A 27,260-nucleotide genomic window follows, 5' to 3' on the forward strand; every position below is an offset into this window, starting at 1 on the left:
GCATATGGTCCTCCCAGTGGATAGATGTGATAGATGGGTTTGAAAAAGTCTGATTCTCTTCCACCAGTTTCAGCCCCAGACTGGGCCCTGTCAACTAGTCCTGCATCTAACAACAAATCTTGGACCTCCCTTCTTTTTTCATGACTATTCATTAACCAGCAAGGCAGGCCCAGGCTTGCCCGATGATATTTTGGACTGTACCAATTTTAAAGATCAGAGGGGGACCAGTAAGGTCTGCATTTAATTTGAGTTACATTGACTTCTAGATTGGACATATAACAGATTTTCAGATTGTATTGAAAATATAATGAACAAACAGCAACTGTTGTCCTTAATTAAGTTATCAAAGCAGACACAATTGCAAACATACGTTAACAATCCCTTGTTTTCATTGAATTAAATGATTGTATATTAATATTACTAGTTTTTCACTCCATGGCAAACTTTAAGTAGACCTGTAGAACTGCATCGGATTGACTATTTCTCTCTCTCTCTCTCTCACACACACATACACACACTTCTTCTCCATCCGTTCTACAGATGGTGGAGCAGCAGGTTGTGTGTTCTGGGATTTTGGTTCGGTCTCTAATTAAAGTGTTAACCTCCCCCTAATCCCAGACCACTCACCTCCCAGCATCCAGGGAGGGAAAAGTCTACGGAGGAGAGGGAAACCAGGAGGGAACCTCTACTACTCTGGAGGGAAAACAGAGCTGTGTCTAACCAGGGATGGAAGAAACATGGACACTTCCTGGCCAATCAATCTTTGTTAAACATGTCTATGTTCTAAATTACAATAATTTGCAGTAATTACATATGAATGAAATAATGAGTATTCATATAAAGGGATTTTAAAGATGGCATTGAACTAGATACAAATAAAAAAAATCAATTTGACATACAACTGGGCAATAAAAATTAGTTTTATTCCTACCATGACATTGTCGTTCATGTCCCTCATATGGTAGACGTCCATGCAGACCTCCGAGCGGTTGTTGGGCACACTGGTGGAGGGGGCCGAGCGGTCCCCTGGGTGACTACCAGGGGGGAGTTCAAAGTAGGTGCTGTCTGGTTCCCTGTACAGGGGTCAACAATGATACTTTATAATCTGATCAAGCACCAACTTTCAGAAAGCCTCCATCACCCATCTAGGTAAAGAGAGGGACAAAACTCACAAGCTGCTCCACAGGTGCTCAAACGAGCTTCCCTCGTCAGCAGTGGTTGACTGGGACATCTTAACAGAAGGGTAATCCACCGAAGGGTAGATCACTCTGTGGAACACACACATTTATAAATACTTAATTATGCAGAATTTAGTTATCTCACATTTTCTATTCCCCCTTTTTTTTCTAAATCGTAATGTTGTATTCATCTTTGTCTTGAATGGGAAAGTGGACAGACGGTTATCAACATTATCAATAGTGTACATGCACACACACACTTTGACTTCCAGGTGTGATCACACCGGGTATGGGCGCAGAGAGCTGGCACAGGGGTGTCATGGGCCTGGGCGTGCCTGGACCTGCCCTATCCTCCTCATCATCCTCTCACCCCAAGAGGGATGTGCAAGACACGTGGCACACATACTACCTCAAACTGTCTTTCCTTTTACAAGGATATGGTTCCAGTCTCTACTACACACTTGGTGTGGGCTGCAAATCACTTTGCAGGAAAGCTAAATATGCCAGTATAGGCTTAATAATTTTAGTTTGACTGTGCACCTCCCTCTTGTGGCATTATGGCTGAAATGAGACGCATTCCTTCCCCCAAGCACTGCCAGACTAAAAATGATCCTTAGTTCGTTATATTGTTTTTTACAATAATCACATATCAGGGGAGCAAACGAAAGATATAAGCTATAAGCAACAACTAGGATACAAGTGATTAGGCCTAGTTGAACACATCAAACCACAATGAATAAAACAAAGTCAAACTGTCATGCAGTAATACAAGACTTCTTTTATGTTTTGTACTGTAAGACCAACTAAAAAATATTAGCATTTTCGCAGCGTCATCAGCAAGTATTGATTTATTTTATTTTACAGAATCTGTTTACCATTAGGCCTGCCGTTCGACACCAACTTGCAAAACAAACAGCGAAATGATGAGTTAATAAATAAAAGACCACGAGACAACGTTTTACCACAATATGTTCCTACAAAGATTTTAGGCTTTTCAATACCGTCTTCAACTCTTAGAATAAAAAGTCCTCTGTCATCGGACAGTGCGTCCTGCCACTAAGCTTGTTATGTACCATTGCGCACTATGAAGCGTCACATCTCCTTAGCAACACCATTGTAGGTATGAAAAGAAAACTGTGGCAAAGGTTCGTGGGTTTGCAGAGTTGGAAAGTAGATGTGCTGATGTCTCGAAATACAAGACGACGTTTCTTCATAATAACACATCAACTTCAAATGTCATGCGTTAGCGAAAGAGCAGGTGAACCTGATGCGACCATATTATGGTTCCCGCTTCGCTTGTGATAGTTGCCGCCTCGAGAACATAATGAGCCTATAACTAGGTTACAGTTGGTCTACAACCTTGTAGCCATGGTGGGTGGTGGTGGTCGGGCATTCTATGCGCATAAATTATATATCAGCCTTGTTTCAGGCAATCATGGAAAGTCTACTCACATTGTCACAGCTTAAAACCCAAGAACAACCTGAATATTTCTGTTCACGGGTAGGCATATCAGCATTAGTCTCAGGCATATCAGCATCAGCCTAGTCTACTATGCATAAGCGTAAATGGCTTGAGAAAACACAAAAATAATAGAAAACTGTTGAAAAAGTTAGGCCCTAATGATTTCATTCGGATCATTTTAAAATGTCAAATTAAATGTAGGCTATTTCTAATAGCACACCAGTGTAGGCCAAAATCCTGCAATCAGCTAATCAGCATTGAAATAATGCACCAAAATATTTTTTTTCACATGCTAGGCCTACTTTGTGTCATAGGCGAAGGGGAATAAGTGGGCCTTAACACATATGGGCCCATAGCCTATATAAAATAATCTTAACCTAGATATTGCTTATGATATAGCTACTGATTTTTATTCACCTATTTCCACGCTCGGGTAGCAACACCCATGACAACGACACACAATTCCCGCGGGTCATCAGTTTCCCTTGAGATTAGAATCGTCCCGTGTTGAGTGAATATCTCAATTAATTTCATGTTGCAAAGTCCCCTGCAAAATTGATTTAGGAACTTTGACATGTAAATTATGTACAATCGCGGGTAAACACTTCAATGCACTGCACATGCATATTTTGGAACAATCAGCCGATATTTTCTGCATATCCGATAAATTAGAAAATATGCTATAGCTCTACTCTTCATTGGCCTATTTGCTATGCAAATATTTATATAAACGTATTTTTTAATAACACCACTAGGTTGCAGTGGGATAATAACATTTCCATTGTATTGCTATTAATAGTCAAATCTATTATTATGATTAGCCGACAGTTAGTTACAGTTAGTTACCTTTTAAAGGCCAATTGACCAATAATCAATTGTTATGAGACATAGCAAAACATTTTCTTGCAACTAGCTGTACTCTGACCTGTACCAGACAATTTGGAGTTGAGAATTGATTTATTAGATTACTGACAAGAAGAGAGAACAGAGCAGAAATCAAAGAGAACCAGTCGGTTCTTCAGAAAAGGAACTCATTTTAAAGCATTACACAGATCCTTATTGACAAAATATTATCCAGCTCAATTTCAGTTTTTTTCCACAATTGCAGCAATTATTTTTATTAATTTTTATCTTCATTGGGTAGTCACAGGAGAGATAATAAGTAGGCTATTGTTAACAAAATGTAAAATTAGGCTAAACATATTTAACAAAGACTCGAATCTTTGCTAGATGGGTCTATATAATTGAATTAATGGCTGTTTATAACACATGTTTAGGCAGCCTAGCCAATTTCAATTGTTCTCTTATACTTCCGATAGATCAAGATATGAAGTAAAATAGTAGGCTACTTACCAATCAAAATAATCGTAATCCAGATTGAAATCGTTCCAAATCAGAACCCAAACCTTTAAGTAGGCCTATTCCTGTAAAAAAATTATGTCCATCCGATGCAAATCAGGTATGGCTACTTTATAAAATCATATTCAGGTTAGAAAGGACGTCATCGACTTGTCTGTAGGGAAATTATTTACCTTTTGAGGAAAATCACCAGTTGATAATGGATTGAGAAACTTTTCGTTTTATTCCAGGGTAGTGCACTAGCTACCTTTAGGGAGATTGTGTTGAGATAAAAGGTTGGGTTGGGGGAAGCAAGGGTGACAGGAGGAGGCGTTAGCCGCGGTCTGGGCGCACACAAGCGGGAAACATTTCTTCCAACTCACTGGGGGGCTGATGGAAGCGAATAGCTATCTATCTTGACAGTGTAGGATCTATTCGAATATTTGATTTGAGAATGTTTTTTTTCTCCGAAATATATTACGAGATATCCGTGCCCTTTGTGCTAAACCATTTAGCATCTTAATAAACCAACATTATTGAATAACAGTTAGTAGGCTACTCTCCATTAATACATTGGTTGTCAAATATGATCAACCAAATAAATCTCTATAGGCCTAAGCCTATTTTATACTAGCCTGACACTAACAAAACCACATTTAGCCTGCCTTACGTTATCGCAAAGGAATATTGAACTACATTTCCCAGCAACTTGTATGCAGATACTGATTGGATAGCGGTCTATCTGTCCATGCCAACAAAACATCCATTCTGGCTACCAGCTAACTCAATAGCAAATGAGAACGAAAAAGTTTTCCGGAGAGTGTCTTCGTATTGCTGACAGTGGAGCACATTGCATCGTCTTTGAATGACAGACTGTTACTCTAAGGTAATCAAATGAGGATCAGTAGTAAACTATCTGCTTGTAACTCCAAGTAAAGTCAGCTACTGAGCTACACAAGCTAAGCTAACTGTTCCACACAGAGCAATAAAGCTAGCTATCTGGAAGTGGAACATTTTAGACTTTCAGAGCGTCTAATTGTACTAGTAACGTTAAACTTCCTATTTAGTTTGGATGTATTTATATTTAGCAGTAGTTTAACCAGTTACTAGTGGAATCAACTAGCAAGATAACTAATGTTGGCTGAGTAACAGGTGAATCGAACAGTCTGTTGCTCCAATGTGTGTGAAGTTAACTAGGCATCGTACAATGTCACGGACAACTGAAATGTAACCGAGGTTAAGTTCGCTTAACTTGTGAAGCCTCTCCATGACATTATAGTATATTCTTATTCAAACAGCTTTCCGTTTTGAGTTCATTCATTAATGGCCAGTTGACGCCACCACGTGTTCACATTGTTAAACTACAACGTACACACAAAATAATCGCCGTAAGCGCCGTTGTCAGGGAAGCTGATATTGTATGCAGTAATGAATTCACAAAGCAAAACCAACGGCCAGTTTGTACCCGCAGATATAATTTTTTAAAGGGCCAGTTCAGGGACCACAGCAGCATGATATCTTGTTTTCAGATAAACCCGATTTGTTGGTAGTTTTAATCCTGTCGTTTGTGGATATTTTATATTTTCTTTATTATAGTGATTGTGCGGTTGGTGCTTCCAATATGAATTTCTCAGAGGTTTTCAAACAGTCTAACCAACTGTGCAGAGTTTCACCAGACGGAAACTACTTGGTGAGTCACAAGATGTCTCAAAAGTAAACCCAGTGCCAATAAATACTGAATTTCATGTGTAATATTGAATAGGCTATACTTACATTCACATTTGCATCCATGCAGACAGGGTACAAACGGTATAGCTTAGTCTACGTATCCCATGCAGTCTATGAATACATAACCCATCTCTGAATATCTTTAATCTTACAGTATTTACAGTGCCCTCCAAAAGTATTGGAACAGTGAGGCGAATTCCTTTATTTTTGCTGTAGACTGAAAACATTTGGGCTTGACATCAAATAATGAACGTGAGACCAGAGATCAACGTTTCAGCTTTTATTTCCAGGTATTTACATCAGGATCTGATGCACAACTAAGAAAATATCACATTTTGTTTGAATCCACCCATTTGTCATGTGAGCAAAAGTATTGGAACAGATATACTTAAAACATATTTAAGTGAATAAGACTTAATATTTAGTTGCAAATCCTTTGCTTTCAATAACTGCAGCAAGTCTGTGACCCATTGACGTCACCAAACTTTTGCATTCTTCCTTTTTGATGCTTTCCCAGGCTTTCACTGCAGCCTCTTTCAGTTGTTGTTTGTTTTGTGGGGTTCCTCCCTTCAGTCTCCTCTTAAGCAGGTAAAATGCATGCTCTATAGGGTTTAAGTCTGGAGATTGACTTGGCCAGTCTAATACCTTCCATTTCTTGCCCCTGATAAACTCCTTTGTTGTTTTGGCAGTGTGTTTTGGGTCGTTATCTTGCTGCATGATGAAGGCTCTGCCAATCAGTTTGGTTGCATCTTTCCTTAAATTGGCAGACAAAATGTTTCTGTAGACTTCCGAGTTCATTTTGCTGCTGCCATCATGTGTTACATCCTCAATGAAGATTAATGAGCCCGTCCTAGAAGAAGCCATGCAAGCCCAAGCCATGACATTACCTCCACCGTGTTTCACAGATGAGCTTGTGTGTTTGGGATCATGAGCAGTTCCTTTCTTTCTCCAAACTTTAGCCTTTCCATCACTTTGGTAAAAGTTAATCTTTGTCTCATCAGTCCATAAAACTTTGTCCCAGAATTTTTGAGGTTCATCTCTGTACTTTTTGGCAAATTCCAGCCTGGCCTTCCTATTCTTCTTGCTAATGAGTGGTTTGCATCTTCTGGTGTAGCCCTTGTACTTTTGTTCATGAAGTCTTCTGCGAACAGTAGATAGTGATACCTTCACTCCTGCCATCTGGAGGTTGTTGCTGATCTCACTAACAGTTGTTTTAGGGTCTTTCTTTACAGCTCTCACAATGTTTCTGTCATCAACTGCTGATGTTTTCCTTGGTCTACCTGTTCGACGTCTGTTATTTAGTACACCAGTAGTTTTCTTCTTCTTCAGGACATTCCAAATGGTTGTACTGGCTATGGCCAATGTTTCTGCAATGGCTCTGATTGATTTTCCATCTTCTCTAAGACTCACAATTGCTTGTTTTTCACCCAAAGACAGCGCTCCGGTTTTCATGTTGTTTTCACCTCTGAATACAGTCTGCATAGACAAAACCTATCTTACCCAATCTGAACCTGAGTGTAGACATTCAGTGGTATTTATTGATTGAATAATGTATGTAATAGGACACACCTGGGCAACAAAACACACCTGTCAGTCATATGTTCCAATACTTTTGCTCACGTGACAAATGGGTGGGTTCGAACAAAAAGGTGATATTTTCTAATTTGTGCATCAGATCCTGATGTAAATACCTGGAAATAAAAGCTGAAACGTTGATCTCTGGTTTCACATTCATCGTTTGATGTCAAGCCCAAATGTTTTCAGTCTACAGCAAAAATAAAGGAATTGGCCTCACTGTTCCAATACTTTTGGAGGGCACTGTATCTGATAGGTCCAGTTTGTTCTTGTGCCTGCCTGACTCTTTCTTCACTGTATTCCAATAGGCCACCTGTGTGCAGTACAGATTGGTTGTCCGAGATGTAAACACATTACAGATCCTTCATCTTTACACCTGCCTTGATCAGATTGTCCATATGGAGTGGTCCTCTGACTCTCTTTTCATTCTCTGCGCCATGTACAAGAGGGGACTGGTACAGGTATGTGTTAATTAATTACAGTTGAGTTGTTCATGTCTTTTAGCTAATAATCAAGTGGCTGAATTGTTGAAAATGTAATTACATGTATTGCATAGTGATTGTACTATTGGCATGCTCAATTTATCACAGGCTAAATTTGTTTCTAGATTTTTGTTTTACTGTTGTTTACCATGAGCTGTAAACAAGTTATGTAATGAAAGTGGAATAGCATGCTCTTTTAAAGTGTGTCTTGAAATCCATTACACTACAAACCCTTGTCTCTACAGGCACTTACCTTTGTAGAGGTAACCAGCGCCAGTCCTTCATGTTGCCTAAATCTGTTTTGTTGCAGTTATCTGTGATTGATGTTGGGCCCAGGGCAGGTATCAAGTCTGGTGTTCTTCCCTTTCTCTCTTCTGTCTCGCTATCTTCAGGTGTGGTCTCTGGAGCAGCCAGACTGGCACTGTAAGATTGACGAGGGCTCAATCGGTTTAGTCTCCTCACGCTGGAGTCCAGACGGACGTCACATTCTCAACACCACAGAGTTCCATGTAAGTGTGGAGTCACCAAGTGTGTATGTGTGTGTGTTTTATAACTGTATGTATGTCTGTCTGTCTGTCTGTCTGGTGTCAACTGTTGCTGGCCCACAAGGAAGGAGACCTGAAAATAGCCAGACACCAGAGCCTTCCTCAACTCCCACCAGCCAAATGTGTCAAGCCCAGTACCATAGTACTGCCTTTTAGTTTTCTATAATTAGGGATGCACCAACATTTACGCCCGCAAAAATGTCAGCTAAAAATTGTGTTTTCGACCAAAAGAGAAAAAAAATCAGATTTCCCTTGTTCAATGTAGTAATTATCCCTGGACCGAAGTCAAGTTAGTTTCAGGTAAGATATTCGACAGATAGTACACAATAGTTTTCCTTACGTTCGCTAACAGGGAACAGGTAAGCAGTTAGGGACCAACAAAGTGGAAAGTTGTAAGTATGTCAATAGCTCTTGACTTTATCCATTACTCCTAAAACTTTCAAAACTGGTTCTAGCTAGCCCAGTAACAATAACACATGTAGCACACCCATGGGTTTGTATATTTTCATCTCACATTTTTATATATATTGTTTTAACATTTGTATTTCAATAGCTCCTTGGTCATGTGACTTACTAAGATCGAACAATCCGTGAATTATCCTTATATAATGCACACCCATAAGACTGTCCATTTTTATCTCAGGTGATTTTATATAAATAGTTAAAACAAGGGCAATCATGTCAGCGGTGTGGAAATACTTAAAAGTTTTTTGATAAAATTTGCATTTGCAGTGTTGATTCAGAAGAATTGTCAAGAGGGGTACAGTGCCGATTAAAAAGTTTAATATTAATACAATTATACCAATAACAAAATTGGTTTTGAATTTTCATTTAGATGCATCACTATCTATAATATAAAAAAAAAATAATAATAATATTCACCTTAACATTGGCTTTTAATTCAGTCTTGTATGGTGTTGTGTGTGTGTGTGTGTGTGTGTGTGTGTGTGTGTGAAGGCTAGGCATTTTTGTGATGCAGTATGCTGATAAAATATGCAAAAAAACCTTCTGCCATAACACCTAGTTAGAGGTGCAATGAGTATATTTGCTATACAGCTGCACACTACTTCCTGTCATTCAAAGGGCAGCCGTCTGGCTTGTTGTGGGCATATTTGTCAGTAAGTAGGTATCCGGTTGATGTATGTGTGACCAGTACCCGCCTGTGTGGATTACGACTTGGGCACCATGCCACAGCAGGCCCTTACTGTCCTGAATCTGACTCCAGGAATCACTGACAGGTGTCAAGGCCCACAGCGTAACTGTGTCTGGCCTGTAGGACGGAGCAGGGAGTGCAAATGTCTGTGGCATGTCTGCTTTGTGTCTGCATCTTCAACAAAAACAGGAATAGAATGAAGGCTCCCCCTGTCTGTCTCCTTCCACAGGAGGAATCTGTCTGCATAGTCTACTGTAGCAGGGTATGAGAAAGTGATGTACTGCCTGGGAATGTTATATGCAATAATGCTCAAGGACATACGAAAGAACTTACTTAAAATTGGTTCAAAAAGAGACGAGACAATGTTTAGTGACTTGTCAATATAAACCAATTATGAAATGTGGCACTGATTGAGAAATTGACCAATTGAGAAAACCATACTTTTATCATTTTGGGCTGCCACGCCGTTTTACCAGAAATGTGGAAGATGCCCGTTCAATAGCCAGGGGACCTGCTGACCTTACCTTCACCCTTCCCAAGATTTCATTAAGGCTGTGCCAGACGGGTGTCCATGTCAGGGTTCAGTTTCAGATCCCTCATAAACAGGCTTCTATATTAACTTGTTTTAAGGACAGCTGCCTGAGTGTGTGAGTGTGTTTGTGTGTGTTTTCTTTTCTTCCATCATGAACTGAGTATCTACTGACTGTTTTGATACTGGTGTAATTTGTCAGTTCACAGCTGACAGTGCTAGACGACAAGATGGATTTACATTAATCTCCACAGAGAGGCCCGTGCCAACTCATGTTTGAGAGCCAACTCAGGTCCCACTGAGGAGCGAGCCTCAGTATCAGTGTAACTGACACTGCTGCTATGCAGTGTGCTGTATATCTATGTAAATATTGTCCTCAAGCCTTTCCGAAACAGTTGGATTCATATCATTTGTGACAAAATGTTGGTCTTGAACTAGGCTGTTTGCTTGACGTGGACTCGCTATCTGAAAAACGCATACATTTCTGAGGTGTTTCCTCTGACCTGTTGAAACAGATTGGGATGTATGGCTTTCATTTAGGTTTATTAGTTAGCTTCTCTCTAAAGTATTTCAAACTGGATTCACAAAAGTCCACGTTTGAATTCCCTCCTGATCCCTAGGCCTAGCACTATGCTGGCCACATCTATGCTAATCCACCTTACCAACTGAGCGACCATGAAATAAGGGTGGAAAAAATCCACCCAAGGACAGTGTTGAATGTTATACCTCTCTAATGGTTTTTACATTGTTGGGATCAGGTTGTCGTGCTTGGCTGGTGATGTTGGACCTCACTAACGCCTGGCATTGTTGGCAAGTGGGCATCGAGAACTGACTGTAGGAAGCTCTCTCGGGACTTCAGCAAAGAGTCAGTCATGCAGACTGTGTCTGGGGTGCACTGTCCCCATATCCAAGCAAGGATGATATTGCTGTAACAGGAGAAATGGGCTATATTGGTTTGATATGGCTTTCGATGTGGAATGCTTATGTCCTTTTCGTTTGCTGATAGTCCTGTGTAAACATTGGTTCAGCATAACCAACACTACCTTGCGAAGAGACACCGTTTTGTTGGGATTATTCAGTGCCAGAACCTTTTTATCAGCTGTTAACTTTTCAGTGACCAGTAATGGGAATGTTCCTCCATTGTGTCGCATGTTAATTTCACGAACCACATCATTTGAGCAGCATGAAACTCTAGGCCATGGGTCGCTCTGAGACCTCCCCAGCACCATTAGTTTTAGGAAGGAGGCATGGACTTTTCAAACTCTCAAGATTTGTCTGTTGCTAACATCCTGACTGTAGATGGTCAAGCATATAGTAGGTCGCTTTTGGCAGTAGGCCACTTTTGACAGTTGTAGGCCACTTTTGACAGTTCTTGTTTTCTGATAAACAGCAGCTGTTTAGTGCACTCTTGAAACATCCTGTCTCCCCAAGCCAGCCTTAGAGACCACCCCTGTCTGCTACTCCCACGTCTGTGGGGGTTGCAGCTAAGGTGTAGTTTTACCAGCTTCAGAGCCCCCATGCTAACATGCCACCAAGCAAGATGGACTCGCATTTCTCACTTATTTTCCTTAAGGCTCCCTCCATCCAGTTTAAAGTTAGCCCACAATATGACTTGGGGGCCCTGTTCCCCCATATGGTGGGCACAAGGCATCCAAGAAGTGTGTTTGAGCTCTGTTGACCAGTTACCATGGAGCTGTGGATAGGGGGTCGTGTCTAGGAAGTGTGTTAGTGGGTGCAATTACATGGAGCTCACCACAGGATGTCTAGATACAACAGGAGTGTGGACAGTTCAAACTCTGGGGAAATGATGGATGTTAGGTCAGACATAGTCTGAAATGCCCAATTAGGCATTTTACCATAGTAATATACTGTCGGTTAATTGATAGTCTCTGTCTATTGTGATGTCTTTGGCTAGTGAGGTTTTGCCATTGCACACCACAAGCCACAATCTTCAAAGCCACACAGTGGCTGATAGTCTCAATTACAGTTCACACTTAGAAGATGTTCATCCCTTAGATTTGTCACGTCTCTGTTAAGCCCAATTTCTTGTGTATGAAGCCATGCAACTGTCCTGGCCAACAGTCAAGACCAGTTTAGTTCAGCATTTTCATAGCCTTAACATTCATAGCATAATAAGACAGGGTTGGGAACACTGTATGCACGCACATTATATTGGCTTACTAGGTTGTAAAAGAAGATATGAAGGCCTCACAGTTAATGCAGTGAACATGGTTGTGGTGGTCCGTGTTGTTATTTGGATCGCTTACAATAACTACTGTGTTGGACCTTTTTCAAAAGGGTTTAACAGGCTTGCTGTTGAATAGAGGTTTTGGTATCTAGATCTAAATTATTCGTATTTACTTTGGGAAGCTGTCAGCCCATTTAGGACACTTAAACCATTCAACACACGCCCTTGTTACAAGTGGTTCAAGTGATTTGGTTTTACAGAACATACTGCAATGCAAACCATGTGGTTCTTGGCAAGAGCTTCAAAGTAGTGTGAAATGGAGCCATGTGGTTCCTTCTCATGTCCTCAGTGTTGTTCAACAGTTTGTGCTCTTTGTTTCCTGAAGGGCAAGATGTAGGTTGTTATTTATGTTCCTTGGTCATATGCTGGACTGCCTGCTGCCTGTCATACTATGCGTTCAGTTGGAAACATGTTCAGGTGAAGTACATGGGGGACTTGACCTACTGGAAGTGTTCACTTGCTGTGGATCTGAAGCCCAGCTGAAGGCCTGGATACTGCAGCCCCTGCTCTGGAGCAGGGGGCTGGCCAATTTTCCCACATTACACGTTAACTAATTTGAGCTACTAGCTTTTTAAATTGTAAAATGATCATACTACAAGGAGAGATCCTTATTTCTAATTAAAAAGGAGTGTTAATTTCTTATCCTAATACTTCCTTGTGGATTCATTCCCTCTGGAGGTATAATGACACCAATGACACACCACACACCCATACAAAATGCCCTTGCCTGGCATTTGTGGTGATTGGTCATATTAGTGCTTTACACAACAGCCTCTCATCCATCATGATTGTCTCCTCTCAGACATTAACCTCCTTACGATGGGGTCCTGGGGCCTTGATCAGAGCGAGGGGCCCGTGTAGCTGGATGAACCTGAGCTGATGCACCAGCGGAAGGCCTTGAGGAGCTCTCAGCGGCCTCATTAGTTGGCCGGCTGATTGAGATCTTATTAATAGGCCGCTGTTGACGCCTAGTCCCGGAGGTTGACACTCATCGCATTAGTATTCCCCTTACAGAGCCCTACCCTGACCGGGAGCCTGTGTCCCCCAGGACAGGGAGAGGAGAAGCGGGTCCAATCAAGAGAGGATGCAGTTGTTATCACACTGTCCCAATGCCCCGTGAAGCATCATGGGTATTAAAAACTGATCAGAGACCAAAGATGACTGTTTGCTATGCCAGCCTTTGATGTATTTATGTCCTGTGCTCGCTGCTTGGCATACAGTCCTCCACTTTCACTCAGAGATGAGTTACAGTTGTTTTTTCTTCCCTTGCTCAACAGCTGAGAGTTACCGTCTGGTCCCTGAGCACCAAAGCTGTGTCTTACATCAAGTACCCAAAGGCATGTCAGAAGGGTGAGTTAGAGATGATGTGTTTATTTTGTGTGTGTGTGCATGTATGCAAGTGTTTTGGTAACAGCAAGAGGACCTGAGGTGAGTGCCGTGCCATCTGACACAGAGGATAGTGAATCATGTCCAACTCTGTCCTTTGACCTTAGGGCCGGCCCTGGATTGTCAGCCAAACTATGGCTATTGGCTTGACAGCTGTGTCTCTCTTCAGTAAATGGCGCATGCTGGTCATAACCTACCTGTCATCAAGTGGTGAAATGATTGTCTTTGGCTCCCCAGTCACTCGCCAGCAGATCAGATATAACACTTGCCCCTGTTTAACCTAAACATCATTGGATATTATAAATAATCAAGTAATGCTAACCACTTGCTCATAAGTTGATAGGTCTATGGTTGGCTGATAATGACATTGGATTTCGCCTGTCGTAGACCATTGTTGTCTTCACAGCAAGGTTATAAGAGCAGTTCAAACCTTGTCTATCACATGATGATGGAAAATTGTCCTAGGTCAGAACATAAGATCTGTGTCTGCTGACTGAGAAGTGTCTGCTGACTGAGAAGAATGAAACAACCTAATGCCTTGTTTTGAAGCTCATTTTGAGACCATTGTAGTAATTTCACATTGAATACTCGGGAGGCCCAAGCAGTGCTGTACTTCTTGTGGTTTTCAAAAAGGAATAAAAAGAAAGTCAGTTGAACACGGAAAGACTTCAATTGACCTCCTCTCGCTGTTTATTTATTTATTGTTTATTTTTCTCCATCCATTTGTCTGTCCATTCCAGAGATGGATTTCAGCAGGGACGGCTGTTACATGGCCCTTGCGGAGCGCCGTGACTGTAAAGACTACGTCAGCGTGTTTGTGTGTGACGACTGGCACCTACTCAGGGTGGGTTATAGAAGAACGTGTGACTCATGAAGGGAAGTGGTCCGAGCTGAAAGTTGAGTTTTTCCTGACCAAAATGTAATTGACTGTCTGTTACAGCACTTTGAGGCGGAGACCCAGGATCTGGCAGGGGTGGAGTGGTCTCCCAATGGCTGTGTTTTGGCTGTGTGGGACAGCTGTCTCGAGGTAAGCTGTCTCTACAGATCCTGGAGAGGGTTGTGAACCAGGAAGACTGCAGCATATCTTAACATCAGGATTTGCTGTTTTAATCCCTTTGTGTCTCACGTGTGTTGCTTTAGTATAAGGTGTTGCTGTATTCGTTAGACGGACGCCTTCTGTCCACCTACAGTGCGTATGAGTGGTCACTGGGCATCAAGTCTTTGACCTGGAGCCCCAGCAGCCAGTTCCTGGCCATTGGAAGCTATGATGAGAAGGTCAGACTACCTAGATTTACACACCTGTTCAAATTGAAAGAATCAATTTTGACATAATATCAAACATGAGGAATTTAAAATGAGCAACTTGACCACTGATGTGAAGTTTAACTGTGATTTTGGTCATATCTACACAGGTACGCATACTGAATCACATCACCTGGAAGAAAATCACAGAATTTGATCACCCTGCCACCATCAACAACACAAAAGCTGTGAGTACTCTGTGTACCCTGCTGTAGTGAAACCCTAGTTTAAAAAAAGTAAACTTGAGTCACCAGATTCACTTTGTTGACGAATAGGTTAATATTGCAGTGTTGCTCCATCATGCACAGATGAGAAAATAACTCCTGACATGTTTTGTTGTCAGGTGGTTTATAAGGAAGTCGAGAGGAGGCCAGTGGTTGGGAATGGGGACATTTCCATCCAACATATCACTGTAGGGAGCACCCTTTTCAACAGCCAGAGCAAATGTAAGCCACCAAATGTTTGTTACCTTGATCCAGTGGTTTAAGTCAGTTTAATGTAAAGAACTCTGGATATTTGTATCCACATGCTTCGTATGAACTCCATCTCTCCCTCTGTCACAGATGAGATTTTTCCACTGCCGGTCCAGATCCCAGTGGTCAAACCGGACCCTGACCGGGCTAATCCTAAAATAGGGATCTCATCCATGGCTTTCAGCTCAGACAACCGCTACCTAGCAACCAAAAATGGTACAGGCTCCACTTCAATAAATTTGAGGAAATCTGCTGTAAGAATGTATGGCAGTATTATTGCCTATGGATTTAGAATGGGATGTCATAAAAGCTCCTGTAGGTGTAATGTGTAGGTGTCCCAATACCTTTGTCCATACATGTTGAGTCAGTGTCTGGTACAGGGACGTTAGTGGGAATCTTAACAGATCTTTATTAGATTTTCTTCTTAATGAACCTTGGCCTAAATGTCAACATGGCCACGCACCAGCTTGGTTTTTCAAAAGGACAAGATTAGGTCAGTCCAGGATACTCTGACAAAAGTTGTATTAAAAAGGAAAGTACATTCCGAAACATTTTCAGTTTAGCTGGGTGCCAAGTGTCCCTTGGCATGTGTTAGAGCAAATACCACACTCACTGTTGATCCCAGGGATTTGCAGGCTAGTCACATAGCAGCGCAAGCTTTATTTTTATTTTTTTTACTAGTGTGTTTTCTAAAGATGGCAGTATAGGCTGTGCTTTCTTTGGCATTGAATATGCTTGGATAACATTTATTTCAAAAATGAATCTGTTTATTATTATGTGTGTGACCTACCTCTGCAGACAGCATGGCCAGTGTGGTCTGGATATGGGACATGCAGAAGCTGAGTCTCCTCGCTGTACTGGAACAGACGTCAGCAGTGCGCTGTTTCCAGTGGGACCCCTGCCGCCCCCGACTGGTGCTCTGCACTGGCAACGCCAAGCTCTACCTCTGGTCCCCTGCAGGGTGTGTCTCTGTACAAGTACCAGCTGAAGGTAACTCATTGTTATTATACCAAGCTGGTTATGTAACCTGGTCAGTTATCTAGGAGTAAATTATGATTGCCATGCCTTTAGGTAAGAGTGAAAATATTTTCTATATGTCATGTGCTGTTCCTAGCCTGTGGCTCAGCAATTGTAGATATTCAACTCAGCCTGTCTATATTGGTTTGGTTAACAGGTGGTTTCCAGGTTCAGTCTTTAAGTTGGCACTGCAGTGGCGACTCCTTAATCCTCCTGGGGAAAGAGAACCTGTGTGTGTGCTACATGGAGACAGACGAGGACAAGTGATACACACACATGGAGACAGACGAGGACAAGTGATACACACACATGGAGACAGACGAGGACAAGTGATACACACACATGGAGACAGACGAGGACAAGTGATACACACACATGGAGACAGACGAGGACAAGTGATACACACACATGGAGACAGACGAGGACAAGTGATACACACACATGGAGACAGACGAGGACAAGTGATACACACACATGGAGACAGACGAGGACAAGTGATACACACACATGGAGACAGACGAGGACAAGTGATACACACACATAGAGACAGACGAGGACAAGTGATACACACACATGGGACCAGAACAGGAACATTACCACTTTGAAGATGTACCCAAAACTGACCGGTAGTCTTCTGCTGGTTACCAAAACACTGTACTGTTTGTGTACTGTTTCATTTATCTCCTGCTACAGCTAACATCCCATTCTTGTTCACTGTGAGGACCAGAACAAACTGTAGATTAGACTAGTATGTCAAAAAGCTAATTAAGTCACTGATTACATTTTTCAGTATGCTTTCAATGTTAGAAATTATATATTTTACATTAAAAGTATTTTGGCGTTACCTTGTAAATATCTAAAGTCTAGAGATAGAATCCATATTTTTCTAAATAAACATTGCAATGACTATTCATTATAGGACTGACAGCCTGCTGTGTTCTTTTCTGGAGACGACCTCTGAGTTCTGTGTTGACGACAAACAACCAGCCAAACTCAGAATGCTCCCTATCAAGAAGTTTTAATGTGTTTAATTAGCAATTTACGATATTGTGCAGAATGAAACTTCATTTAGTCAATCTGTAGTCTGAAAATGAACATTGACCTTGATCAAGCCATTAACGAAGGAAAACAAATTGTTTAGAATTGCACTTTGTGTTTTCTTTTAGCAAACTTTTGAGGAATAATAGTAAAGTGGATACTCCATACAGATAAATGTCAAAAACCAAAACATTTACACATTTTACAGTAGCTCTTTAAAGTGACTCAAGACTGAAAACACAGGAGTAAATATTTTCTGGCTATTCTTTTATCAAATGTTATTCAGATGTGCATAGTCACTGTTACAATATAGGCAAGGAACTAGTAAATTATTGTTACCAGTCCCAAATTTTGTTGAGAAAGAGACTTCATGCAACCTCAATATTTAAAACATGCAGAACAATTTAAGATCATTAAAAAGGCCTTTTAACAGACAATGTAATTAAGAGGTTAAGCATGATATCCTTTCACCTTTGGTAGCACAAACAGCATACAGTACTGTTGAAGCAGGTGGCACATCACAGTTTAAAACTTCATAATCCAGATGCAACTCTTGTAAACAGATAGATGGGTTCGATCGGCCTGTCAGACTTGTACAGACTTCCTTATGCCTTCATTTTTATCCATCATAAATTCAAAAGTGTATTCTGTGTCAAAGGTCAAGCTAACCCTGAATATACTTGTCATTGTAATGTTAAATGTGTAAGCGTGAACCCAATCACGCTTCTGAATCATAAGCGCCACCCTATCCTAGCATAACCACTAACAGATACGGCTATGTAACATTTGTTGTTTGAGCAGCAGCAGATAGACTGCATTCAACTCAGACGGCTGACTACATTGTTTTATGATTGTGTTAAAAGTAACTGGCAAAAAGGTAAGCATTACTTGATGTACAACAGAATCTTCTGTGTATATTACACTCAAAATATTTGGGACTTTTTCATGCAGAAAACAATATTGGCCTACTCACACAGCCAATTCCTTCTGTTACATACAAATCTGCCAAGACATCAGTGCCCATATGCAGGCTAAAAGTTCTAAAACCACCCGCTTGGTTCTATGAGAAATTAAGCAGTTTTAAATGACCCCTTAAGCATGTTTCCCTCCTGACTCTCCTGCAGGACCAGACCTGAGCCTAGATGTATTGTAACAATCTAGGTACCCGCTCACTCACTGATCAACCTAGAAGCATCAGTCAAGTAAGCTTTGTCCATTTAGCATTCAGTATGGCAACAAGTGCTTAACGCTGTACACTCAGCAATGTTTCCCAAGCACACAAATACTGAAAGTGACCATCACAGTACCCCCTGCCTAGAACCAACATCATGGGAAAACATGAAAATAATTCACTATGCAGAGTGGAGACAGACCAGCGGACATGACTTGACAGTGGTGTGTGACACTTTTACGCAAAGGTGCCAGGCTGACACAACCACTCTGTAACACGGTGTGACACTAGCATAAAGAGCAAAGAGGGGTAATGGGCATCACACGAGAGCAACACACACAATGAGCCTCATACTGTAGTGAAGAGCTCCCTGAATGTTGTTAAAAGCCAATCTTTCCCCGAGTCATCGAGTAGCCCAGCTTGGCCTCGTTGTTGATAAAGGACATGATGCCCAGGTAGGTCTCAATAAGGAGGGGTCTCTCCAGGATCAGGACGCCATTGGCTCGCCCAGGGATAGGGAACTCCTTGTGGGCCTTCTTAACTGCTTGTACCAGCTGGGTCCGGAAGTTATCCAACTGGAATAAAGGAGAGCCTCGTTCCATTAACAACAATACATTGCTCTTTATTGTTCTTGGTAATCATTTGCGACAGTACAATTTAGGCTCCGTGTACGTAGCAACGAAGTATCTGGGTTATCCAAATGCTCTATGGTGATGATCAGAAGTGTGTACCTGGCAGAGAGAGGCCACCTTCTCATCAGCATGGGCCATGGGGTGCTCAGTGAAGGTACAGTAGGGCATGTCTGTGGACCAAGGGTTCCAGCGGTTCATGAATGAGGGACGTGGACGCTTGTCCCACTGGACACGAATCCCATAGCCCTCTCTCCTGTGGAACCAGGAACATTTACAGGACGGTAAGGCTCACTTTGTTGTGAAGGCAACATGCAAGTCCCATGCTACTGTCAAAGTCTGCTTGCCAGTTAAGTAAAGGTTATGTTTCTCAGGCATGTTCATTAGATGCAACAAAATCACCTCCACACACATACTTACACTAGCGAATCTACTTAAGGGTCATTCAAATTGATGCTTTAAGAAAGGCATTAACCACCACCAGTTTATTTATCAGGGCCTTACTTGTTGAGGGATTTGGGCGGGAACTCAAACTCTCCCACTGAGATGGTGTCTACAGCCTTGAGGGAGATCCTTATGACCTGCTGACACACCAGGTTGATGAAGTCATACTTGCACACCAACAGCGACCTGCAGAGTGAGAACCCAGCAGAACTGATGTCTTAACTTTCAAACTTCAAAAAAACACAACCTACAAAAAGGCGGTGTTCTAACAGGTTGTTATTTAGCCATGGCCAGCCTTAAGTGGGTGGATAACTATTAGCAATCTCTAGAGTGCATTCTTCTACTTGACAACATTTGTTAAAGCTACAGTGGTGGATGTGCATGCTAATAGGACACATGGGCCCTGTTCTACTTTAAACGTTGGATTGTAATAGTAGTATAAATTCAGGGTTACCTGTCAGTAATGAGAACCAGCCTCTCCTTTTCATTGTTCCAATGATCTACTCTAAAAGAAACAATGACCAACATTTTTGTTGAGGATATTGTATGCATGTAGTTAAGCAAATATTATCACAAATTATTTTTGTACTTTTCCAACTTTATGTAGGCAAGCTCTAAAAATGAAAATAAAAGGGCTTTATCGTGCCATCTGCTGTCAGAAGAGTCATAAGAGTTAAGTGCATAATGTAAACACGAACCATCTACGAGGTACACAATCTTAAACTAGAGCGCTTTATGGTGCAACAATGAGATCAAGTAGGAAGATGACAGCGACCAGTCAGTGACTCACTCCGTCAGAAGCCACACGCTCAATACCTCTCCATCCTCTGAAGGCAGCGCCACTGTCCGGATGTCACTCACTGCCTGTTCAATGGTACCAGGCTGCAATATAGAAAAGCTGGTAGGTTGTTGCGGCATATATCATTTGAGTAAGCAGATCAACTAATGATTGTTTGATCCAAAACAACTAAGAACTACACACTATATAAGACAAGTGGTTCTCCCATAACATGTCGTGATTGCTGCTCGTGCACATCGTCGCAAGCCGCAAGCTAGCAAGACAAGCAATCGTAAGCTTTCTTACTGGATTATTATAACGTATGATAATATTGGCAACGTTGGGGACGAACACTTACCCTAAAGACGAAATACTCCTTCACTTTCGCTTGCATTGTGGGGTTATGAACATGAAAAGGCGTCAGTGTTTGTAAGGGAGAGCAGCATGCCACGGAGGAACCATATCCAAGACTTCCTCCGGCCCCCGGTGGCGTGAAGGCAACCTCGACCCCATCCTCAGTCTCCGCTGGGTGCAGAACTGCAGCCCCCGGACTCTCCGGTTCCACTGTGTCGTTCAACTGAAGCATAGTGCAAAGTGGCCTATAGTAAATAGAGCAGAAAATACGTCCTAATACAGTATATCCTGTAAAATAGGATGAAGATTCAGAGAAAGTCGTCACGTTTAGGATGGATCATTGCGCACAATGTTTTGATAGTGGCGTGGACAAGGAAGTACCCCTGCCTCACTTCCCCCTTCTTCGATTTATTTTCTTAAAGGCACAACCTGTTAGATTGTTATGGCCAAGGCCCTTCTGGTAATAGCTAATGTTGATTCAATATTACAAAGCAGATTGTAACACGTAACAGTTTAAAGGTATAGAGCCTACGATATCTTGAGTGGTGTTGTTTTGGCTATTGTAGCACATATACTATTTAATTATTAATAGGTTAAAGGTTACCAGAAATGGGAAGTAATGAAGTGCAAATACTTCGTTACTGTACTTAAGTATATCAGTACTTTACTTCACAATTTATTTTTCCGACAACTTTTTTTCTTTCACTCCTTAATCTTTTTACACAAATATCTGTTCTATCTACTACTTACACTGTGATTACACTGTTGATACACTGTTATTATGTTGATATTACACAGTTAGGAATTGGGTCATATAAGACAAGTGGACTGGGTGTTACCATGTGACTATAGAATGCCAATTATTATCAGTAAAGGTAAATGAGGTCCATCATTATTTTAAAAATTCCAAAGGACATGTCATGTAAAAAGCACACAGGTTTTATTGCATATCAATTTCATGTATAAATTCTTCATAGCATTGGAAAGATTACATTTGGTATACATTTCTATTCTACAGAATTAACATCAGAATCATATCTTTTCCATGAAATTTCTCTAAAGTACATCTTCAATAATCACAAGCATCAAAAGAACTGCAATTTAAGAATTGTTCAATATTATTCTACAATCCTTTCATTTTTTTATTATGTCTCTCCCACAAATGTCCTGTATATCAGAACCACCTGCCTGATACATTAGTTAGAGGCAGTCAAGGACTTGAAGTCAAATCTACTAACCTAACCACATGTACAATAAGTGCATCTACAGATTCATTATTTTTATTTATTTTTTAAATTTAAGATACACGTTTCACAAATGGACCATTATGACTGCTAAACACGTCATGCACAATATCTTTTTCTTTTTTTGTCTCAATAAACATAACAGAGGCGATATACAACTCAGGTTCAAACTAAACGAGCACCATCCATTTAAACCCATATTTTTTCAATGAATTTTTCAGACATATGCAACATATTTCTTTTTAAAATACTATACAGTTAAAAAGAAACCATATTCTTTTTTTTTTTTACTTCATCTTGTAACATTGGGGAAAGAACAGCAACCATGTTCTAAAGTTATCAGTTTTTGAACTTCTGCCAGCATCCTCTGAAACATTGGTAATGGGATATTTTTCAAATGTGAATCCAATATTCTACAACCGACAGCGCGCACTTTTACAGTAGTACATGACATGAATTACTCCATACATAGTATACCTAAATATTTAGTAACCCCAGGCTTTGCAGTTAACAATCATGTATTGCAAAACAATGTGTTAATTGTGAGTCCCCATTTAGTAGAGTATAAAAGAGAGACCCCTGGAACAACACAGCAAGACTAGCATAACCCTGCCATCTGCTGTCAAAAATGAAAATTACAGTGCTTCAGTTCATGTTTTTTTTTTTTTTTCAAAAGTCATTTTGACTGTAAGTTGACCATTCCACCTAAAAGCAGTCTTGAAAATTCCCACCTTGCTTCAGAGACCATACAGAGTTTGATATTTGGACCCATGTGTTTAAGTGCTGGCCTGAACATACATTATAATGTCTTGTCCTGAAAGTAGTAATACACCTAAGCCAAGGCTACAGAACACATGGCAGGTTACTATCACATGATTATTCATATTATAAGTGCCATCTCTACATTAGGATCCATTTTGTGAAATGGTCCCAAAAAGATGGGGTGACAAGGTGATAGGTAATCATAAAAAATCTGAAATTGAAGAAAATAGATTGAATAAATACACTTCTCAATGCTCTTGGACACATTATCAGACATGTTTTGGGTCTTTCAGGAGCATAGACACTCACCCAGGCAATTTAGCCAAAGGTTGATTTGATCTTAGTTGTGTCTGAGTGTCATAATGCTTGGGTTCTGTAAGACCTAAAGATTATGTGTATTTATCATTTTTCCAAGGATGCTGGGTGTACTGGACTATAGAGTTGCTGCTTTCACAGTTCAAGTATTGGGTCTAAACCCCCTGACAGATACTAAAACCACTCTCTGATCTGAATCAACCATAGTTAAGGCCAAATCCCAGATAAACATTCTAACAATGAAAAAAATGACGAGTTTTCCATTGCTTCTGACTTAAGATGAAACGTCTTGAGTCAACACTATATACCACTAGGCATTTGAATTGATAAAGAATATTTGCATTTAAAAGTAGAATAACTTCTGCAGTAGGAATTGAGGCAAAAGTAATTGAGATGTTAAAGTAATTTAGTGAGATCTCTATCTTAGTTGTATGACATCGATTTGCCTACAAAACTTTTGATTAGTAATTTAACAAAAACATACAATCCCCCAGCGGCCAAGTCACCTGACAATTGGGAAGGCTGCCTAAAACTGCAGCTGTAAGACTTCAACCATTTTGAACACAAAACACTAAGCATACTGCTTGAAATGGTTGAACTGAAGCAAGACAAACCAAACCTTACAAAAGACACAACATTTCAAAACATGATTTAAACTACCTTGAACTATACTGTCACTATAAATTAAACAGGTGATTTTGTGGGTTGTTTCCATTTTGGCACACTGCTCTATACACAAACACAGCCAAAACCAAAGATTCAGAATCTCAATCATGTCTTGTTTGATGTTCATTCCTTCAGCAACAAGTAAAGAGGGATAAAATTACTTTTTTTTCTTTCATTTGTCACTCTTCTCCAATTAGGACAAAACCAAAATAAATAAATGAATACACACACTCTTGAAATCAAATACATAAGAGGGTAATAACAACAAAACGACTATGACAGCAATGCAAACCCCTTGAAAAAGAAATGATTGTCAGAAAACAAAACATTTTCTATGGGTTATTTGGCACATACCACTCTTGCTATGAACGTCTAGGTTATTTTGTACATCATACAACAATATCATACAATTTGGTCCTTCACTACAAATAATTATATTAACATTTTAGCACAGAAGTGCCTAAAAGAAACAATACTGTTTTAACAAATACAATAAATGGGAAAAAAAACATGAAATGGAAAATAAAATTAACAAATAGCATGAACAACCAAGTAAGAAATGTCATTCCAACCTAATTTGTCATCCGATAACTCAATCAAACTGGAAAAAAAATTTAAACTGAGAATTTGTCCTCTGCAACAAACATTGTGTATGGGTATCATTATAACATTATCATTTAAAATCAGCCATATACATCGTCTGGTACTACGTAACAAAACCCAGAATGTATTGTATTGTGACATAATTTATTCTGTAGTTATAGTTGAAACAGCAACGAAGAGCATGAAGAAATGAGACATAACATGGGGTTTATGCGACTCACTTGTACACGCCCACCATGTGGCTATTGTTGCTCCTTCCACCTGTTGAAAGAGCACTACCCCATGGACATGCAGTAAACACATTCCAAATATTTTCTAACTGGGTGTTGTTGTGGTAGACTGTGTGGATTTAGACATAGTCTCTGGGTGAAACACTCATACTTGACCATCCATGTGAATGTGTTCCATAGGGCTCCATAGTGACTGAGTGGGTTTTGTAGATTGGAGTTGGAGAACAGCACAGCTGGTTGAGATGTGTGTGTTCATGTCCTTCACATCTACTGGGGCTGGGCAGTGCTAGCTCTCTACGAGAGTCTGTCAATCTGTGAGGCCCGTCACACACACACAGACATCATCTCACAAACAAACACACACACGCATACACACAAACACACGCTCCCCTGCACAAGTCCTGTCTTCTCGGGCATAAAAGTGTGTAATGTTGAATTCTCTTTCATCTCCCAGCCTCTTTGTCTTTTTTCTCTCAGTGTCTGGTTCTCTTCATTGTGTTACTACTGTCCCCTGCTCCTTGCCTCCTTGCCTCCTTTCCTCCATCTCTCTCTCCTAGATGTGGTTGAGTGGGTGAAAGCTGCTCGTCTCTGACGGACCGCTCCCCATGCCCAGCCATGCGTCCAGAGAGTTCTGGGAGGATGCGTGCAAAGGGTTGTTCTCTGACAGAGACAGCATCATTGCATAAGCCTAGAAGAGAGAATCCAGAACAGAAAAGTTACCCAAGAAATCCGAACCGTAACCTTCATCTAATAGAAGGTGAACCTCAAAAGATTTCCTCTCAGAGTTGCTTTTGAAGTCTTTGCATGCAAGGCAGCAACGACAAGAACTTGAGCGGCTTGACAACGTTGGTTTCAAAGTTGAATGTTAATTTCAGAGTTGAAAGTTTGAGTTTATATTTCAGTTAGTGGTTAAGTGAAGGGAAAGCATGTTGACAGGTGAACTGCTGACTACCACACAACAGCAGGGACAACACAAGATACATACTCTAGCCCTAACTGGACTCTAGTGTGTCAACCCTCTTTCTCAAATAACAAATCTACATAAATTGGACTTAAGAGCCGTTTTCCATCTTCTCTTTTTCTCTTTCTGTCCTCCTCTCTTACTCTTAGTCTCCATGGTTACTCCAGAGTTGGTCACATACCTGGGTTTTAGCCTGCCTGTACAGCGTTTCTTTCAAAGCCTCCGACTCTAGCGAGGTGTTAAATATGTCTTTAACGTCAAAAGGGGGCTCCTCGCTGGCCTTACGTAGCGCCTCCAGGCCCTTGGGGAAGCTGGGGAGGCCCTCCAGGTCCAACAGGGAGCCCTCCTCCTCTATACACCTGCACACCAGGGGAGGATGGAGGGGTGGCACGGAGGATGGAACAGGGTAAAGGAGAATGGGTAGGATAGGAAGGGAGGAGGGAATTGGGTAAGATAGAGGGATGAATGGGGAAGGGTGGAGGATGAGGAGGAGGAAGGGAGAGAGGTGGGAAAGAAAAAGAGCAAATAGAAGAGAGAGTAGGGGGAGGGAGGGAGTTGACCTCAAGTTAGCCCAGCCAAGTACTCGTCTCATACCTGGATGGATGGAGTATGGTGGCACATGCATGGGAAATGAACGGATGAGTGCACTGGAAAAGTGGTTTGGAAGGGAGAGCTGACTTACAGATGTGTGTCATTTTCATCTTGTCCCTCTCACTATACGACAAACAATAAACCACTGCTTTGTTCTACACATCAAAGTGAACACTAAAACCACACACTGCTCATCTGTGTTGTACAGACACAGATATGTCATCAGAACATCTAGACCATGCATCATCATTTGCCCTATCCTGGATGAATCTGGCTCTCTGCACCAAAGGGAATCAACACCAAAAGGCTTCACTTCTGAAGCTTTGGCAACAGGGGCCAAATGCCTGTGACTTATGACAGACAGATGGAAAGACAGACAGACAGAAAGACAGGCAAGCAGACAGACAGGTTTGCTTGTAATATTATATCAAATTAGTTGGGTTAGTTGGAACGCAAAGAAAGCTGGTGTAAGAGGGTCGGTGTGACTGAGCAGGTGTGCTTATAGAGGTGTGGTTGTGATGCTGTGTTGGCACTGGAATGCAGTGCTTGTGGTTGGGTGGTTTGGGTTGTGCTTATGTGTTTGTGGTTGTGTAAATGTGGTCGGGGTTGTGACTACGGACCAGGTGTGGTGAGGGATGAGGCTCCCCAGTCGTTTCAGTGCCTACCTGCGGGTGTGTTCGTAGCTCATGGCCAGTGGAGCTGCCTCCTCCTCATCCTCCTCCTCATACGCCCCTGCCGTCATGGCGACCGGGGAGGGGGACTCTGGCACCTCATCTTGAGACTTCTCCGTCAGGCTGCCTTCCTCCTCTTCCTCATCATCGCCCTCTGCCTCCTCCTCTTCGTCCTCCAGCCCCCGGACCCCCAGCTTGGAGTTGGATAGGCTGTGGCTCTGAGGACGCTCCTCTTCCTGAGGGTCTGACCTATAGAAGGGCAGCACAGGGGTCAGACAGAAAGGATACAGTCTCATTACAATGTTTTGGAGAGCAACTGTGAGAAGGCTTTTTACTTGTATCAGTTTGTATTTGGATGTCGATTCATATTCTTTAGGCCAATGATAA

General features: G+C 41.3%; 4 protein-coding genes and 1 long non-coding RNA gene across 14 annotated transcripts in view; 2 read left to right on the forward strand and 3 right to left on the reverse strand.

Moving 5' to 3' along the window:
- LOC124480310 overlaps positions 1 to 930 on the forward strand; it is a 3,136-nt gene extending 2,206 nt beyond the window's left edge. The window contains exon 2 of the long non-coding RNA XR_006957536.1: positions 541 to 930. This is a non-coding gene — a long non-coding RNA (uncharacterized LOC124480310). The remainder of the gene's footprint in view (positions 1 to 540) is intronic.
- tp73 (tumor protein p73) overlaps positions 1 to 8,126 on the reverse strand; it is a 26,570-nt gene extending 18,444 nt beyond the window's left edge. Inside the window, exons 1-3 of the mRNA XM_047039470.1 lie at positions 8,017 to 8,126; positions 1,173 to 1,268; positions 932 to 1,073 (exon numbers count right to left, since the gene is read on the reverse strand). Of these exons, the coding sequence (XP_046895426.1) occupies positions 932 to 1,073; positions 1,173 to 1,268; positions 8,017 to 8,048 (270 nt within the window). The 5' untranslated portion in view covers positions 8,049 to 8,126. The remainder of the gene's footprint in view (positions 1 to 931; positions 1,074 to 1,172; positions 1,269 to 8,016) is intronic.
- Positions 4,718 to 16,834, forward strand: wrap73 (WD repeat containing, antisense to TP73). Its single transcript, XM_047039472.1, has 13 exons — positions 4,718 to 4,864; positions 5,575 to 5,668; positions 7,590 to 7,742; positions 8,156 to 8,272; positions 13,516 to 13,588; positions 14,365 to 14,468; positions 14,565 to 14,651; positions 14,765 to 14,899; positions 15,037 to 15,114; positions 15,270 to 15,372; positions 15,490 to 15,615; positions 16,198 to 16,389; positions 16,574 to 16,834. The coding sequence occupies exons 2-13, from the start codon at positions 5,600 to 5,602 to the stop codon at positions 16,681 to 16,683; spliced, it is 1,347 nt and encodes a 448-aa protein (XP_046895428.1). The 5' UTR covers positions 4,718 to 4,864; positions 5,575 to 5,599; the 3' UTR covers positions 16,684 to 16,834.
- Positions 16,835 to 17,424: 590 nt separating this feature from the next.
- tprg1l (tumor protein p63 regulated 1-like) lies at positions 17,425 to 21,221 on the reverse strand. 2 transcript variants are annotated; one of them, XM_047039955.1, is made up of 6 exons: positions 20,835 to 21,221; positions 20,489 to 20,580; positions 20,153 to 20,203; positions 19,759 to 19,884; positions 19,357 to 19,510; positions 17,425 to 19,200 (listed from the first exon to the last, which is right to left on the reverse strand). In XM_047039955.1, exons 1-6 carry the CDS (start codon positions 21,060 to 21,062, stop codon positions 19,006 to 19,008), a joined length of 846 nt encoding a protein of 281 aa, XP_046895911.1. In that variant the 5' UTR covers positions 21,063 to 21,221; the 3' UTR covers positions 17,425 to 19,005. The 2 variants fall into 2 exon arrangements, with proteins under 2 accessions (XP_046895911.1, XP_046895910.1); XM_047039954.1 differs by having other exon boundaries at positions 19,357 to 19,519.
- A 532-nt stretch (positions 21,222 to 21,753) lies between these two features.
- The window catches only part of prdm16 (PR domain containing 16), a 159,491-nt gene continuing 153,984 nt past the window's right edge, over positions 21,754 to 27,260 (reverse strand). For 8 of the 9 annotated variants that reach the window (XM_047039874.1, XM_047039878.1, XM_047039877.1 and 5 more), the window contains 3 exons: positions 26,868 to 27,122; positions 25,793 to 25,970; positions 21,754 to 25,338 (listed from right to left, as the gene is read on the reverse strand). In XM_047039874.1, coding sequence (XP_046895830.1) covers positions 25,204 to 25,338; positions 25,793 to 25,970; positions 26,868 to 27,122 — 568 coding nt within the window. In that variant the 3' untranslated portion in view covers positions 21,754 to 25,203. The remainder of the gene's footprint in view (positions 25,339 to 25,792; positions 25,971 to 26,867; positions 27,123 to 27,260) is intronic. The other variant, XM_047039879.1, reaches the window with a different exon arrangement.

The sequence above is a fragment of the Hypomesus transpacificus genome, chromosome 18 (genome assembly GCF_021917145.1).
Source record: "Hypomesus transpacificus isolate Combined female chromosome 18, fHypTra1, whole genome shotgun sequence".
Classification (NCBI taxonomy): Eukaryota; Metazoa; Chordata; class Actinopteri; order Osmeriformes; family Osmeridae; genus Hypomesus; species Hypomesus transpacificus.